This window comes from Ixodes scapularis, unplaced genomic scaffold (genome assembly GCF_016920785.2).
Source record: "Ixodes scapularis isolate PalLabHiFi unplaced genomic scaffold, ASM1692078v2 PGA_scaffold11__112_contigs__length_91849675, whole genome shotgun sequence".
Classification (NCBI taxonomy): domain Eukaryota; kingdom Metazoa; phylum Arthropoda; class Arachnida; order Ixodida; family Ixodidae; genus Ixodes; species Ixodes scapularis.
The window spans coordinates 49,445,296-49,462,350 of NW_024609837.1; the positions used below are offsets into that span (position 1 = coordinate 49,445,296).

The 17,055-nt window shown below is 41.0% G+C and overlaps 1 protein-coding gene across 6 annotated transcripts in view; it reads left to right on the forward strand.

Annotated features, from left to right (window-relative positions):
• LOC8043417 (alpha-2-macroglobulin-like protein 1) overlaps window positions 1–17,055 on the forward strand; it is a 175,308-nt gene that overhangs the window by 107,690 nt on the left and 50,563 nt on the right. For all 6 annotated transcript variants that reach the window (XM_040502886.2, XM_029978569.4, XM_040502887.2 and 3 more), the window contains exons 5-14: window positions 2,538–2,717; window positions 5,099–5,154; window positions 6,123–6,192; window positions 6,860–6,973; window positions 7,068–7,152; window positions 7,442–7,547; window positions 8,479–8,709; window positions 9,640–9,843; window positions 10,508–10,723; window positions 15,259–15,552. In XM_040502886.2, the coding sequence (XP_040358820.1) occupies window positions 2,538–2,717; window positions 5,099–5,154; window positions 6,123–6,192; window positions 6,860–6,973; window positions 7,068–7,152; window positions 7,442–7,547; window positions 8,479–8,709; window positions 9,640–9,843; window positions 10,508–10,723; window positions 15,259–15,552 (1,556 nt within the window). The remainder of the gene's footprint in view (window positions 1–2,537; window positions 2,718–5,098; window positions 5,155–6,122; window positions 6,193–6,859; window positions 6,974–7,067; window positions 7,153–7,441; window positions 7,548–8,478; window positions 8,710–9,639; window positions 9,844–10,507; window positions 10,724–15,258; window positions 15,553–17,055) is intronic.

Below are 17,055 nucleotides of genomic sequence, written 5' to 3' on the forward strand. Positions count from 1 at the left end.
GCGCCCGTGTCTCCTTTGATACGTTGGCGCTCCTTCTGTGTGCGAAGCTTTTAAAGCCGCTTCAGAAAATCCGCGAGTCGCTGAGCAAGCATCGTCGATGCCTTTCAATGTGAGGGCTTTCAAAGAATGCACGGATCGGAGGATTCGAGATTCTATTCTTGCTTTTCACCGTTCTGTACGTGTCATGCTATAACGTGTTTTCTTTATACGATCTCACATTTCCTTTATTGATATGCTTCTAATGTAATTCAATAGGTGTTTCATCCTAACGCTCTCAATAGATGTTTTTGCTGCCATAATTTACTTTGTTGTTCAGAGTGCAGATCGGTGTGTGTGTGTGTATGTATGTGTGTGCGTGCGTAAGTGCGTGTGCTTGTGTGTACGCGCGCGCGCGTGTGTGTCTGTCCGCGTGCGTTGACGTCCGCGTGCGTGCGCGTGCGTGGGTGTGTGTTCGTGTGGGTGCGTTTGTGTGCGTGTGGGCGTCTGTGTGTGCGTACGTGCGTGTGTGCGTGCGCCCGCGCGTGTGTGTGTGTGTGTGCGTGCGTGCGTGCGTCCGTGCGTGTTTTTGAAGTTTCAAGTCTGACAGGATGGGTTGCGGTGAGACAGTCACCCGCCCTTTGAGATAAACACGACGGGGTTGCTCCATTCATAATTCTTGTACTCTTGTAAAGAGCCCTATCAACTTCTTACGGTAGTAAGCAACGTTTTCAGTTATTTCTACTGCTACATCACATAGCGCATTTGTTTGTGCTCGGAGACAGGACCTCGTCGAGCTTCACTTTCTGCAGCTTTACGCCCAAGCTATTATCTTTCTTCACAACCCAAAAAATGGAAACTGCGATTGTTTAATCGTTAGGCAATGTTAATTAACGTCATATAGAATATCGTTATGTATCCATTGCATTATCAGCCTAGATGAAACTTCAATTCAAGCTATGCAAAAGGGGGCTTATTATATCGTCAGGTTACCTATTAAACAAATTTAATTCCCCTATCTTAAGTTAAGTGCCAACATTATTAGTTGTATTTGCCATCTCACTCTTGTTTGTCTGCATATAAATCCTACCCGCGGGAGCACAGTATTTAGAAATAGGCTGTCTCAAGCAAACACTCCGCTGTAAAACAAGCCGGAAAAAATTGGCGCATGCGCATAGAAAGCTCAAACTTTCACCGAATGCGCACTGAACAGGCACGTTTTACCGTGTAAAATGTAAAGACGCAGTTTTCTTCTAGTACGTAATAGCAGCAAGCATGCTGCCAAAGCGAATGTTAGGCCCTTCGCAGACGACCGAGATAGCGACTCTATTTTCTTGTGGCGCTATTTCCCGATATGTGTAGCAAACAGACAAAGCACGGTGTTGTCTGCTCGTTGCACATGTCTAGAGCTTGCGTCACAAGTAACTTGGTCGTCTTTGAGCATGCCAAACCTTGACTTTGAAAAATTGCTTTCAAGCATTCTTAAAAAAAAAAGAAAAAAAATAACTGCGCCTTGAAAGTTTGTTTCATAAAACAGACATGCTCAGTGCGCATTCTGTGAAAGTATGAGCTTTCTATGCGCAGGAGCTGATTTTTCCGGCTCGTCTTACAGCTAAGGGCCCGCTTGGGACACTCTGTAGTATATGTGCGGGTGCGTAATACGGCGTGGAGGGCAAAATGTAGAGGACTAATCGTCCCGATAAGTTATAAAATTTAATCAATTGTGTTAATGAACTTTTTAACTAGTGAAATATACATGTGGTTCCAATTAGAAACTTGCTGAGCGTCATCGAAAGCAACTAAATTTGTCATTTTTATAAATATTTTAAATATGGGAAGGACGGTTGTGCGCTAAGGTTGCCCCTGGTGGAACAAGCACAGAGCTAACGGTGCGAAAACCCGAAATATAAGACACGGGAAAACTGCGCAGGCACGTCTTCTCAACGAAAGCCTTTGCGCGCGATATATATATATATATATATATATATATATATATATATATATATATATATAGTTTAGCGCATTAGCGCGCTACTCACGCGCTCCAAATTTTTCTAGAATGGTGTCATGTAGTAATTTTTTTATTTACACTCAACAGCTTTGTATTTGAAAGCAGAAGTATTATCTTCACTAAAAAGAACTTGACTACACAATTCTGGTTAATTACCCTACTTACCTTGACGATTAGCCCGATGTATTATATCCACCTATCTGTATAACTCATCTGACCGCACTGCGTTTGGCTGGCAATGACTACTTACTTTAATGCTTAATGTAAGGCCTAAAATCACCTAGTATATGACGCATTTGACACAAATGTATTCTGTACCATTTCGTAAATTTGATTTGCTTTATTCAACATCTATAACCTGTTCTCCCGCAAGCATTTGTTCGTTTAAACTCACTTTAATACTTACCAGTCTTGCTATATCGATGTACTGTTCGATCTGTTTTTTGTTTTGGTTTTAGGGCTTTTTACAAATTATTCGGTAGGATTCAAAGCACACCTACCATGAGCTCTCGGGCAATAATATACGAATCACATTTTCATTTTGTTCTAGGGGAAAGCACCTTTCTTCCATTCAAGGTACCAAAGCACATAGACAGCCAGGCGAAGATTGAAGTAAATGGAACTTTTGGGTCCTATATCTTCGGTGACAAAAAAGAAATAGACTTCCAGAAGTCGAAAACCAACGTGCTCATTCAGACCGACAAGGCACTATACAAACCAGGGCAAAAAGGTAAGACAAATTCTGCTTACATTTTAAGATAAATGTTTGAAACGTATTTATTTCAGAAATTGCCTTGCAATATTTAAGTACGTAGTGTCATTACTAAAAATAAGGCAAGAAATTAAAACTGAACATTACTTAATATAGACAGCTATTCCTACAAAACTAAACAGAGAGACATCGCGCATCCTGCGGCATAAAAAGAAGGGTGACTGACCCAACGCAGCTCTTTATTTTTGCTTTTATACACTCAGTACGTTCATGGAGGTTCTGAACAAGAACACACGATGGCAGAGAAGGATGCACCATCCAGAAGAGCAAAAATCGATAGAAAAAAAAAGAATCTTGCCGTGAGGTGTTCCAACCCCGTTCCTTCTCATGGCAGCCGCGTACGTTGCCAACTCCGCCACGCACACGGCAATAGACCCTCAAATACAAATATAGAAGGTTGCAAAACGTTTCTTCTGGTAAAACACGACTACGGGTGACGAAAAGAGATAAGCCCACACATCGTGTCAACCCACTCATGTATTTTTCCTCAGACGCAGTTTGTTTTTAAATAAATATATTGATATACGTTACCATCTAATTTATATACAAGACGATATACTTGAGACGCTTGTTATCTTCGGAAAAATATATGCTAGCCGTACGCGCACAAAATAGATTGCATGTCAGAGGGAAATATTGATATTGAAACTCAAACCAAGTCACAGAGGCCGAGCTTTAGCCTAGTTTTTATTTCTTGCAATTACCTGGTAACACAAACATGTGAAAACTTCAACAAACTTACTTTGGGAGCGTATACGGGCTCTAAATCGCTGAACAGAGACGGTTCAGGTTTATGTAAAACCAAAAATGAAAAAAAAAAGAACAAAAAAAAAAAAAACACTGCGTATGTCATGCCCACGGCGCTGGTCGTATTCTCGGGTCACTTGATCAAATGAAAAGTCAACCAGAGAATCAGAATCAAGTTTGGGGAAAACAGCTTGGTAATTGACTGCCTAATACAAAATGAATATTGCTATAGTCTTCAAGTAAATGCGCGTCATGACAGCTACTTTCATAGCTTATTTTGTTTAAAGGTGTTATGTTTGTTGTGCACCACTCAGAACCACTCCAGCTAGTTGTGAAATGAAAAAGTGAAGATTAAGATGATGATTATGGTTGTCTCATATGTGACGAGTGAGTTCTAAGTGCTACATCAACATAATCTCCCGTTCTTAAGAGGATCCACCTGGCCCATGGCACCTATTTGTTGATAAAGGATTTTGATGAAACTCTCAGGCGTTTGTGCAAAATGCATTTCTTGACTCCTAGGAATACTTAAGTTTGAATTTGAGCTGTACAAATACCCAGTGAGAAAAATAGCGATTATCCTATACAAAACGATAAAAATAGTATCTTAACATTTTTTTGTCGTTATCATTTAGGAAGTGATGGGTTGAGGTGAGATCCGAATTATAAACTTCAAAACCAAACTCACCTCAGTGTTTAGGCATATCCTGTGTTTTAGACATGTTAGGTGTTGCAAACTTGTGATGAGTACAAGCCTATTGTGAGAAGGGCGTGATTACTACGGACACTTCGACATTACATCATATCAATAGTGCATATTGTATGTAAAATGGTTGCATCAATTTGTGTGGGAGAAAGGGTTAGAGGAACTTTTTCTTTAATATTGCATCAACTGTTTAATTCTCACGCTTAGTCGATGTCTTCCTTATTGAAAACAGCACTGGACACTAAGGCACCACGTTATAAAGATTTAGGGCATCATGAATATACCGAGAGAGTTGCATTTAGCATAAATGTGGTGAGCCCCTACCGCAATCTGTTTTCTCATATCCGTTTTGTCTATTGATAGTGTAAGCAATACCCTTAAGCGCCGTTCACACTCTTGCGAGTGAGTAGGACCGAGAGAGACCAGACCGGATTTTAAGCCTTTTGCTACTTCTTAGGACCGGATGCGCTGCAGTGGAGCTGGTCCTAAGAGATCACAAGAGGCTTAAAAACCGGTCTGGTCTCTGACGGTCTTACTCGGTCGCAAGAGTGTGAACGGGCCTTTAAAGAGAAAAATAACCCATTAGAGGAAAGGGCAATAAATGCAAAATAATCATGCAACATGTGCAACTATTTTCTACGTAAGTATTCTCTACCAATGAAAGTGCTCGATCACATCGTATTCTGGTTCACTTCATTATCAAAGAAACTTGGCACCGTCCTTTGCCACTGCAGCTCTGTTGGCAATATCTTTTTAATGTGCGAACTTTTTGCGTACCTTGTTGAAGGCCATCGCTAATACTAGAACAGGGTCTTAGAAACTTTGCCTTTTTGTCTTTATTGAAAACAGCTCACTACTTCATTTTTCGCTCTTTGTTTGTTTTCAGTTCAATTGCGGGTCCTGCCAATAAACAATGAACTAAAGCCTGTCACAGATGTTCAGGTGTGTGGTCTTGAATCTCTGCATAATCAAAATATTAGGATATAGCCATATTATATGAACTAAAAAAAACGTATTTGTAAATGTTCATCTTAAAAGGACCCTGAAAAGAAAAAGAAGTTTCTTTAAAACAGTATGGTTGGGACACGCGTGTCGAGAAATACATTTTACGCGAAAGAAAAAGTAGAGCAATATTGGCGGAGATATTTGTCCATGACATCACGGGTCATTCCGGAATGACCATCTCGGTCGTGAAGGGGAAGCCGATCCATGTCTCCTCCACGCGCCCGAAATGAAAAGAGAGAAAAAAAGTGGAAAGGAGGTGACTGCCGACTAAATCGCGTCTCGCGCCGTCAATATTGCACTAAACAATTGTTTTGCGTAATTTTGTTTTTGGCAGGCGTGTCCCAGCCACTTTTTAAAAACATGTTGTTTTTTTTTGTTTTTTTTCAGGGGTCATTTAAGCAAAATATGTCTGGTAAATGAAGATTGAACAAAGTCATACGTGTTCGATTATATTTCGCGGCATATTCCTGGACGCGTGTTGTGCAGTTTCGATTCAAGCAGTTCGAATTTTTGCCAACAGTATTTCAAATAAAACTCCAAAACAAGAAATTTTGAGAACATAAAATATTGCTATAGTTTTCATCATCGCTGCAATGATGTTGATGGATATTCTACTTTGGGACCTCACATACCTGATAATTATTCAGGGAATGTTCTCAGATATATTTCACATTGGTATGGGCTCAAACTATGTTCATACTACAATATTATGTCATTGTTAATCTCCCTATTTTCGAAGTTTTGAAACTGTACTTTGACCCCAAAACCAAGGAAGCAACAAAACACGGAAATTTTGTTCTTAGAGAAAAAATAGGGAATGTGTAACAGTGTCTGAATAAGGAAAATAAATATTAATGCTTTCGTCCAGAAATTGTATTTTACATCCGGACTTTTTTCACAACCAGGCCACTATTTACGTCACAAGCCCGGGTGACGTCAGGATAGCCCAGTGGAACAACGTTACGTTTGAGAAAGGTAATTAATTGCCACCTTGCAATATTCTGTATAACAACGTTTGTGAAATTATAATTTTCGATTGCCTTACAAAGTATTGAAAATACCAGCGTATTACATAATATACCTCTGAATATTCTTGATTGCTTGTACGCTAATGTACTCAGATATGGTTACCTGATTTACATATTACACCCGTCTAACTAAGACGACATTGACTTGTTCCTATACAGCGTTATACAAACGATACTCTTCCCCCTACCGCTTTAACATATGTGGAAAACGCAAAAATTTCAACACCGCAGCACGCTTGTTGGGAAGGACATGTATATCAGGCAGAAGACAGAAGTTTGGAAAAAAATCACACACATATATATATATATATATATATATATATATACAGGATATAGATGGAGCAGTATGTACAAGAAACGACGAATTAACCGAAAAACGCTGGAGCACTGTATTTAAAATAAAACAGAAAGTATATTTAACCAAGCAAGCAAAAATAAAACAACGATTTCGAATGTAATACAAACGTCGGAAGATGCACCCTAAAACAGGCACATATATTATGTAAATGACAATCTATCCGACGAGAAGTCAAGCTATGTAGATGCATGTAGCATGCAAATTTATGCTGGGCGCTGTGTTGTACGGAAGCGCATTTTACAAATTTGTTTTCTAGGAATTGTTCAAAGAGACTTCAAGCTGTCGGAGGAACCTGAACTTGGGCTGTGGCAAATTGTTGTTGAGCTTCCGTCTCAGACCGTTAGACAGCACTTTGAAGTCAACGAATATGGTATGTATTTCAGAGATGAACCGTTTTGATCTGTTGTGAATGTTTTTCATGCACCCGCCAATTCACACCAATCTGCGATTTTTTTTCAATACAGTGCTTCCAAAATTTGAAGTAACCGTCAAACCACCGTCCTATGTTCTTGCGGATGCCAAGGAAATAACATGGAAAATTTGCGCGCAGTAAGTAGTTTATGATGCTTTATTTCAATATAGAACATGAACGATGGAAGTGCCAACATACACGATAGAAAAGCTAGGGCGTTTGAATATTGCTTCGAACGTGCCCTGAACTAAAGTAGAACAAAATGTTTTTATGGTTATCTACCTATCGCATAAACGTACTGCTGTCATAATCAAAACAAGGTGTGAAAACAGTTGTGCATATTTTACATTATATTTTATAAATTACTGCACTTCTTTTACGTCAATATACAATGTATTTATACATTTTACTTTTATGAATTGACAGCTATACGTTCGGTCAGCCAGTCGATGGAACGCTCAAGGTGAATGTCACCTACGAAAGATACTCGTGGGAAAAGGACGACTACCCCCGCGTCTCCCACGAAGGACCGGTAAGTTACGTTGTCCTGCATTATATTACCTGATGCAAAAAGTCGTCCCTTCTAATGGAAAGCAGTATAGATCTTCTTTTCCGAAACAAAAATAAAATGAAAAATTCCTCACAGTAAACATGATACTAAAGCACGTAATCGATGTTCCTAACAATTAGACCACTTTCATTTTTTTGGCGTCTATAATTCGCAGTCGATGTTTTTTTTTTTTAAATATAGTAAGTCCATCCGTTATTCCCTCAGCTAAGCACCGCCTCTGCTATACTCCGTTTCACCTTCAGTCCGAGCGCAGTGGGCGCCACGAGCCATCCCAGCCGATCCAGCGCCGGGAGAAAGTCGCGTGACCTGCCGGTGGGGCGGGGCGACACAGGGAGCTCAAGGTCGCATGACACTCTCTCAACGCCGCATTGGCTGGGATGGCTCCTAGCGTCCGCTGTGCTCGGACGGAAGGTGAAACGGAGTATAGTCAGGGGCGCGGAGCTGGCCCATCGCACCCGGTGTCGATGTCCTCGGTCCCTTGGTACCGCTTGGTTTACCATGTAGATTAGGACCCCTGATGTTGCGAAGTTTACGAATTGGAAGTACCGCTTATGAATTTGCATACATACATTTGCTGCAAGGATGGATGTTTGAAGCATTCACATATTAGTCAATCGATTTTAAACATCCAATAAGATGATTCTCTCCTCTACCTCCAAATGGTGCAAAGTGTTTATGATAAATTTACAGTAGACTAAGTGTGTATTGGCGTGTCCCAGCAAGGTATAATAGGAATACGTTACACAAGTTTAGCGTAAAGAGCGATACTACGAACTGTCACACCAATGATATTTTACAACTGATCTTGAAGTTTAAAAAAAACAGTATTTAAACAAACTTTGAGCGATTTTCAGAAAATTTGATTAAATGATTTAACATCTCTCTTTCTTAGATCAACGGCTGCTTCGACATGACCGTCAACACGACAGCCCTGAGGTTTAACGAAAACTACGAGATCTACAAGAGGCTTCTTCTTATTGCTTCGGTAAATGAGACGGGCACAGGAATCACCATGAACAAGACAAGCTATGTGAGCCGCAGTTTTAACCCACTGGAGCTGACATTCCTTGAGGGAGAACACGGCAAGAACTATTTCAAGCCAGCAATGCCTTTCTATGGATCAGTAAGTTCCCGCATATTTCCCTTATTTTCTGGAGCTCAGATGAAAATATTTACCTTTCAATGCATGTGATACGCCCAAATGTATTATAGACCAAATCAGTAGAACAGAGCATGAAGAAATGGCGCTATAATACCGGCAGCAGATGCTGAGGTTTATTTTTATTGAAGATATTATCACAATCGTGCTTGAATATAAGGAGAGATTTAATAATGCAGAAGATAACGTAAAACTTATTCCTTTCCATGATTACAGAAATACGCATCGCTATTCATGTTTGTGAAAACAAGTATTCAAGATCTAAGACTGAATTATTCACATAATAAAAAAATAAAGACGTTTACTATTCTGTGTAATGCCGAATTAGAACGCGGCTCTTGAAGAGGAACAGGGGAGGGTACAGAGGGGAAAATTGACGTCACGATACGTCACACGTAACTTCACGTGTGACGTCAAGAGGGGAGATTTTCCGCAGAATTTGTTGGGAAATGTTTCTGCTAAATTTAGCAATAAAATTTTGTGATGTCACGTGAGACATAACAAGTGCAGAATTTTCCACCTAAATTTGTCGGGAAAATTTTTGGATAAATTTAGCGGAACATTTTCCCGACAAATTTAGCGAAAAACTTTCCCACAAAATTTAGCGGGAATGTTTTACCTTTGCGACGTCACACGTGACGTCACGTGTGACGTCATTCTTAGAAACGTCCCATAATGCAACGCTCGGTTACGGCGATGGCGACGCCGCTCAACCCGGAAAGGGGAAGCTAAGAGCTGCGCTCTAAAAGCAATTTCCCTCAAAATCTGGTCATGTTAATAACCAGATCAAAATTGTTTATGCACATCACTCAAGTCAGCAACAACCAACCATTTCATGCAACTTTTGACCCACATATATATAAGTGCATTCATATGATCTCTCTTTGATTTCAGCTCCTCGTGAAGAAGCCAGACGGCGTCCCGGTTGGCGGAGAGCGCATCCAGTTGTGCCTGCTTTCGCAGTCCGAGATCATCAAGCCTTTATGGTGGCGCACCGACAGACGACTAAGTTGCAAAAACTACACCTCGGATGAAAACGGTTTGGTCAAATTCACCATTCCACCAATGAAGACGTCGGTGGTGACAATCAGCGTCGAGGTGAGCAGACACTCACTTTCTCTATATTTCAGTTCGAGAGTTCCATTCCTATCGCCAGAAAATAACATCTGTAAGTGTGGCTGGCCCATGCGATCTTCGTAACACAAGTTTTGGTAAGGCTGTGGGACAGTCGCCTCGGTGGCCTCCGAGGCAAAGCGCCAGCCCACGGATCCCCTGGTGGCGGGTTCGAATCCTGGACATGGTGACCGCAATCTGACCGCTCGACACGACGTCAGAGTCGTGTCGAGCGGCCTAACGTCAATGTAGGGAACATTTGGCGAAGTGCCGAAAATGGACCTCGTCCATATGGAGTGCGGTGAACGGCGCGAAATCCGCGAAGTATTACTGCTAACTGCTATCATAGTAACAAAAAAAAATGGCGACAGTGTCATGACTAGCAATTCCAATAACAATATGTTTACGTGTATGTGCGACTATTATGACGGGCATAGCACCAATTACGAAATATAAAATTTACACATTGGCTAGAAGGATGACGGGTATCTCTATCTACATTCACTCCGTATCCACCATATTTGACAGGAATAATTTAAGCCGGCAAGTTAAAAGTAGACCTCACGAATCAAAACCTGAAAGAACCGATATCAAATCAGCGCTAATGCGTAAATCGCAAATTTCCCAATGGCAGCGTCTCTATCTGCAGGCCGTGGCCGTGAACTACGAAACTGTCAAGTACGACACGTACGGTGTGAAGATCAACCAGCCCAAGAGCACCCTGTACCTACAAGCCTGGTACTCGTCAAGCAACAACTTCATCCAGGTCGAGCCGTCCAAGGTCCCCGTGTCCTGTACCAGCAGGCATCCGATTCGCGTTCGCTACACCGCCGAAGCCGACAAGGAAATTCAGTTCCACTTTCAGGTAAAGGCCTTCTAGATATCGCTTCAAGGAGATCAACTTGAGTCAATACCGTCCGACCTCATTCCCTGAGAGTACCTCTACGCCTGGTATTTCAGGACCTCTAGGCCGCGAAAAACCCCTATCTGCCTTGCCTGACAACTAAAAAGCCATTCTCGTTTTTTTTTGTTTTTTTTTTGCATGTCCAATGAAAGAGTGTTGAACCTTACATACTTCAAAACCATTATTGCACGCACACGAGTGGATATGGCCCATAGGTGGGTGGCTCGGACTTGTAAAACTCACCTTTCTTAGGGGCAATGATGATCGACAAATATGGCGAGCTTGGGAAGCCCATGTAGGTACCCAGGAGAAACCCCGAGTTTCTATTGAACCCAGCTCGAAAACCCATGTCTTTTCTCTTCAAGTTATTGGCCACTGATGAGGCCGAGGAGAAAACGGACGCTGCTTAAGCCTTTCGGAGATTGCATGTTCGACCACTCCCTATTTTGTCACTTATCTGTCTACTGCATTAGGACGTTTTCGTGACAATTTCTGAATAGTTTCCAGTGTGCGTACTGAATTAAAATTATTTTAATATTTTATAATATATATATATTTTTTAATGTCGACCGGCGATTTAGGATCATTTTTGGCAAATATTGTCATTTTTTACCTGTTTCCTATTCTTTATATTTTAATGAACTTGATATCATCAAAAACCTCAAAGCTAGTTCTTTGAATTGATTATAAATTAAATATTATACGTAAAAGGAACAATTGCTACATACATTTGAATCAATCAATATTTTTAAATATTTCGAATTCAATATTCATTTTCCAAAAATCTCATTTTTAATTTGCTCCATTTTATTAGTAAGGAGGTGTAATAGTGATTTATTAGAAAATATAAATAGAAAGTGCAGTATATTGTTTCTATGTCTGCAATCAAAGCTTGAATCTCATAAGGTGTGCGTTGTAAATGCGCCTTCTTATGAGAGATATTATGGCCAATATTGGGGCATGGATATGAATAAAGACCTAATAACAACACTTGCCATCATATTTAATCATAAATAGGACTGCAATAATACGTATTCCATAAAAACATTTTTTATGAGGTTGCTACATTACTGCCCAGAATCAGACACCACTAAAACACGAAACAATGCAACACATAAAATGCTCGACAAATAAAAGGACACATCAAGGGGCAAAATTAAACATAACCCTGGAGTAACCAGTGAAAGAAAAACGCAACAATAATAGGCAATAAATATTTTTGTAAGTCACAGTTTACGAAGGTGTCCAAAACCTACCATTGTTAAGTAATTGTTTGCACTCTGGGGACTGCCTTTTAGACGCGCGAGGTATTGCATTTTATTTAATGGGGCATTTAGCTACCACGTGGTATGTTAAGAACTTATGATCGGCTCGTTATCAGAGAAGTGTAGCAGTATTAGTTCTTCAGTGTATAAAACAGATATCATAGATGGTTACCTACAGTTTCACACACCCAAATAAAAACACAAACGTAAAACAATATATGGATATAATTTTCAGCAAACCTTTACACACAGTCGATTGAAGATGTGACTGGTTGGAAGAGATCATGGTAGACTTATTTCCGTTTAATTGACAAACACAGCGTTAAAATTGTCATGCGCGAAATAAAGTCGGTGAATCGTCAACAAGTTCATCGTAAAGCTTGACAGATCGTATATATATATAACATAATTAGACAACTCTGGTCCGCTTTGGGGATGGGCGGCTTTGAAGTTTTACTAGGCTCTGCTAATCGATCTTGTCATGAACCGCTTTCTCATGTAGACTTTCTTTCCGTCAACGAAAAGCCGCACATCTTTTCTTATGTTGGCTTTTCCTTGAGCAGTCAGTAGCGTCTAACATGTAATAGGCTAAAGCAAGAAGAAGGTTATTTTCGTCAACTGGATGTCCTTCATATGGGTCATCTGTCGAAAATCTTAATTTTTGTTCTGAATATATCTTTTACCTGTAGAGCGTACTTTTAGCGGTTTCAAGGATTGCTTGGAAATGCCTTTCTTTTTGATACCGGAGGGGAACAAAGTTAACATGCGGTAACGTCTTATTTCCGAGGTGTTTTGGAGATAGGTCACACGCAAATGGCTGACCCACTGTTCGGATGAGGAACATGACCCTTAATTGTGCAGCTCTACAGGTGCACCATACACAAGGCTCAGTTTAGGACTAATTTTTTTCTGCAACGGTCACTCCGGATTGTTTCTGTTTAACATAGACGGCACGTCTTCGCGGACTTACGCTGCAAAGTGTGTCGCACTTCGACAGCGTCGATTGCTTCCGCCTTTTTTTTTTAATTAGGCTTTCCTTGTCGCGAGTGGTGTGTCCGCTGGCGCCAACGCTGGTGAAGATGAGCTCGATTTCGATGATATCTGCCCTTGCTGATGTTCTTAAATTGGACAAAAGAACATTGTGTAGCAGCTCTTGCACACAACATTGGGGTTTGTCCTTGGCGGCCTCGGCCGGTGGAACTTTCTTAAGGAAACTGATGCCAAGCGCTGAAACTTTACGGAAATCGGCGACCGTAATAAATTATTCTCTTGTGCCTTATTTAACGATCGGCGCAAACTGGCCTCTCTGCACTGAAGCCACAAGCCATGGCACAAACTACTGCTCCTGGCTTTCCGGAAATGAGAGAGCGCACTTTTGAAGTACATGAAGCTTAGAAGGGAGATTGAGTAAACACCAGCACTTCAAGATTCCTTGAGACAGACAGGAACCAAATTGGCCCCCACTGTTCCCTTTTATGTAGAACATTTCAGATAGGATGCACAGGAGGAGGAGGAAGGGGGAAGGATCAGCGCTGACATCAAAGCTGACCTCCAAATGCCCAGTTTTGCAATAATCCGCGTTTGCCGTTTCCCAGAGAGCCTTTTGAAGCCCGCTGGATACACTGCCGGCAGACCGGCGCAGGTTTGATGACGTGGTCCACTAGGTGGCCGTCTAACTTATACCATCTGTAACTCAGAGTTGTAAGTGAAATACTTATGGGAAGTCTTGCCTACTTCGAAGAAAATGTGCCACGGATTATGCAAGGCCTATGGGTGTAGTGCTAGCAAACTTGCAAATGCCGAGTTTTTTTCACTCTGCATTATGCAGAATACCCCTTACTTGCACGCTACATGTTAAAACAAGTATTAATATTAGGTCACTAATCATATCAATGCCACAACGTTCGCGATAGTAGCACCCATACGAAGGAGCACTCACAATAAACATTTCACGAAATTCAAGCTTTAATAGAAGAAAAAAAACAATAGAAAATACTTCTAAATATATTTTATAGTAAACCGCTATCATACCTTACTACTACTAGAAAAATGCAATTTACAATGTTTCTTTTTTAAGAGGATCGATCCCGATTTCTCGAAATTTGGAAAGATTGGATAATTAAAACTTATGTACTAAATGTTTTTCAGATTCAATATTAACATTATAATTAATAAAAAAGAACTAAGTTTAGGCTTTCTTATAATATTAAGTTTATTGAATTAACTTAAATATGTAACGCGTATCAAAGAGAAACATTTCTACCTTTTTTAAATGCTCCAAAGTATAAATTTTTTTCCTTGGGCACAATGAAAACTATTTTGAAAATTTCACCAAAGACTCCTAGTGCAATAGTTTGATAAGTGAAAAACACCGAGTGGTCAAACATGCCATCTCCGGCAGGCTGAAGAATCGTCAGTTTTCGCCTCGGCCACTTCAATGCCCAATAACTTCAAAACAAAACAAAAAATATCCGCCAATCTTGACGATTACGTTCTCTTTCACTCGAAGAATGCTACCAATACATTTCTTAACTAAAAATTCGACCCTAAAGATATACCTCAGCTGAGATGAAAACACCCAATCTACGTCCTAGTCGTCATGCCCTGCCTTTCTTAAAAATGTCCCTAATATAAAATATTAGATTTGGTAACTCAGAATGTAACGATAATAAACATTTGAGAAACGCAAAAAGGCATCCTAAATTATTACAAGCAAATGGTAATAAAGGACTATGAAATCTGAATATGCAAATACCTACCTTATTTACTGGACTCTGCTCGAGGGTGTTTAAAAGCTGAAATTTTACTTGGTGCGAATTTTCCACAGGTGTGAACTACACGATAATTTGTTAGGATGGTTTTTGATGACAACACGTAAGGGATTTGTTAATTACATGCAACCCTAAAAAATAATGTTACTTTCCGTGAGGTACGAGCCTTTTTGCATTTTAATAAAGCAGACATTTTTCATTGAGTGCTCAGCATAATACTTGTTTTTAATCTGCGGAATATGTACAATGTGTGTCCTAAACGCCGGATGGGGACTAGGCACCGCACTCAAAACAGCTTTGGAAAAACATTTCTTTCGCTGAAACTCGCCCCTACAGAGGGTCCAGAAAAACGGTTTCTTTAAAACACGATGGGCACACACATGAGAACTATTTCCCTGAAGCAAACAATTTTATCTTGCCGCATAAGCCCGTGCATAATTGCTGATTTTCTTTTCATCAGGTGATGTCCCGTGGCAATATCCTCAAGGACGCTGTGGTGCCGGTGACCTTTAAGGCCGACCAGGCCGTCGTGACTGAGGTGGACGAAACGTACCTGGTTGAAGAGGAGCGAAACGAAACATTGCCGAGCAATGTGGCCGAGGAGCAGGCCGCCACCGGAAGCTTGGAATACGAACTAACACCGGACTTCAACTATGCGCCTCAGGTCAAAGTACTCGTCTTCTACGTCCGGCCAGACGGGGAGGTCATCGCTGACGCCGAGCAGTTCGAAGTCGAGAAGTGCCTTCAGAACAACGTAAGGCCGCCTTGTTTTTGTGGTAGCATGCGTATCAACTAGGGTGGCTCGAACGAGACTACTGCTGGTATGTTTAACGTCCTATTGGGAATGTTGCGTCACTTTGAAGGGGAGCGCCGCTTCACCTAAATTGCTGATTGGCTGCGCCATGAACAACAGCTTCTGCTCTATGTCATATAGTGAAGCGCGGCTTGCTCCTACCCCTTCAAATGCTCCCGCGGCGTCTTGGCTTCGTCAGCTCCTTCCAGCGGCCATGTTTCTGAATATCGCTAGTGTTTGGCGCCTTGACGTTTGAAAAATGTAAATGTTGCCCGTATTTGCTGTTCCGTACGTGTCCTCATGTCATCCGACTCGTAGGAGTTACTGCGAAATCGGGTTCAATCGTGTCACCCACAGTTGTAAGTGGCAACGATGGCTACATACCGCTTTGTATTTTGTTTATCTGCGATGGAATATGCTTTTCTGAAGCGCTTGTGCGTTCGACGGTCCGGAAATCACTGCGGGACAAAATGCACCTGAGCCAGTAGTGGATAATATCTACTTGAGACGCATTTTCTGGTGCTCTCAATATCAGACTTGCTATTCGTTCGTTGGCAAATCCAGTGGTCGTATTACAATTGAGATATCGCAGCTGCTTTCAATAGCCCATGGAGGGGATCTGTATTCTCAATTTTCAGGGCCGGTTTGTTAAAAACTGCGTATCAGCTGAGACTGGGGGGAATAGAGCGCTGACAAGGCCGCCGCAACAGTTGAGCGGGACTCAAACTGCGTCTCGGGACGCTCGTGCGTCACAACCTTTACGGTGCTTTCTTTCACCTAGTCTCAGCTAAGACGGTATTCTAGCAAGCCAGTCCAGGTATTCTAGCAAGCGCCGGCCAAAATGGCCACGGTACATGCCTCCGGCCACGTTCGTACCCAATTGCGCTTACTTAATTCTGCAGTCGACGGAGACACTCGTGATGCTTGGGCTTTTTAACAACACCGAAAACACCGCCAATAATGGAACTTCTGCACGCAGACTAACAGGAAAAGTGACGGATGGTGTTCATTACCGTGAGGGAACTCGAGTTACAGGAAGTTAAATGCAGTTTTGTTATACCACCCTAAAGGTGTTAAAGTTGTGGGACACCGAATAGTAATACACATATTATTAACTATAGACAATATGAATAGCTGTCTTACAAACAAAATAACTAAAAAGGTAGACACAAAATACAACGTATTTTGAGTCTTCCTCTTATAAAAAAACATTTATTATTACTGTTCATAAAAACGGCTTGCAAGGAGCATCGTGGATATAACTCCTACTTATGTGCGGTATAAAAACAAAATATATGGCAATAAATGATAGCTGAAATGTGCACCCATCGTGAAGTAAGGCTGCCACAATTTCTGCTGATGTGACATAGTGAGGTTTATGCATGAAGGTCTTTAGGCCCGCGAGCTACATCACTTTTTTAAACAGAACATCATATAAACTTGAAATATTCAAAATCACCTGTT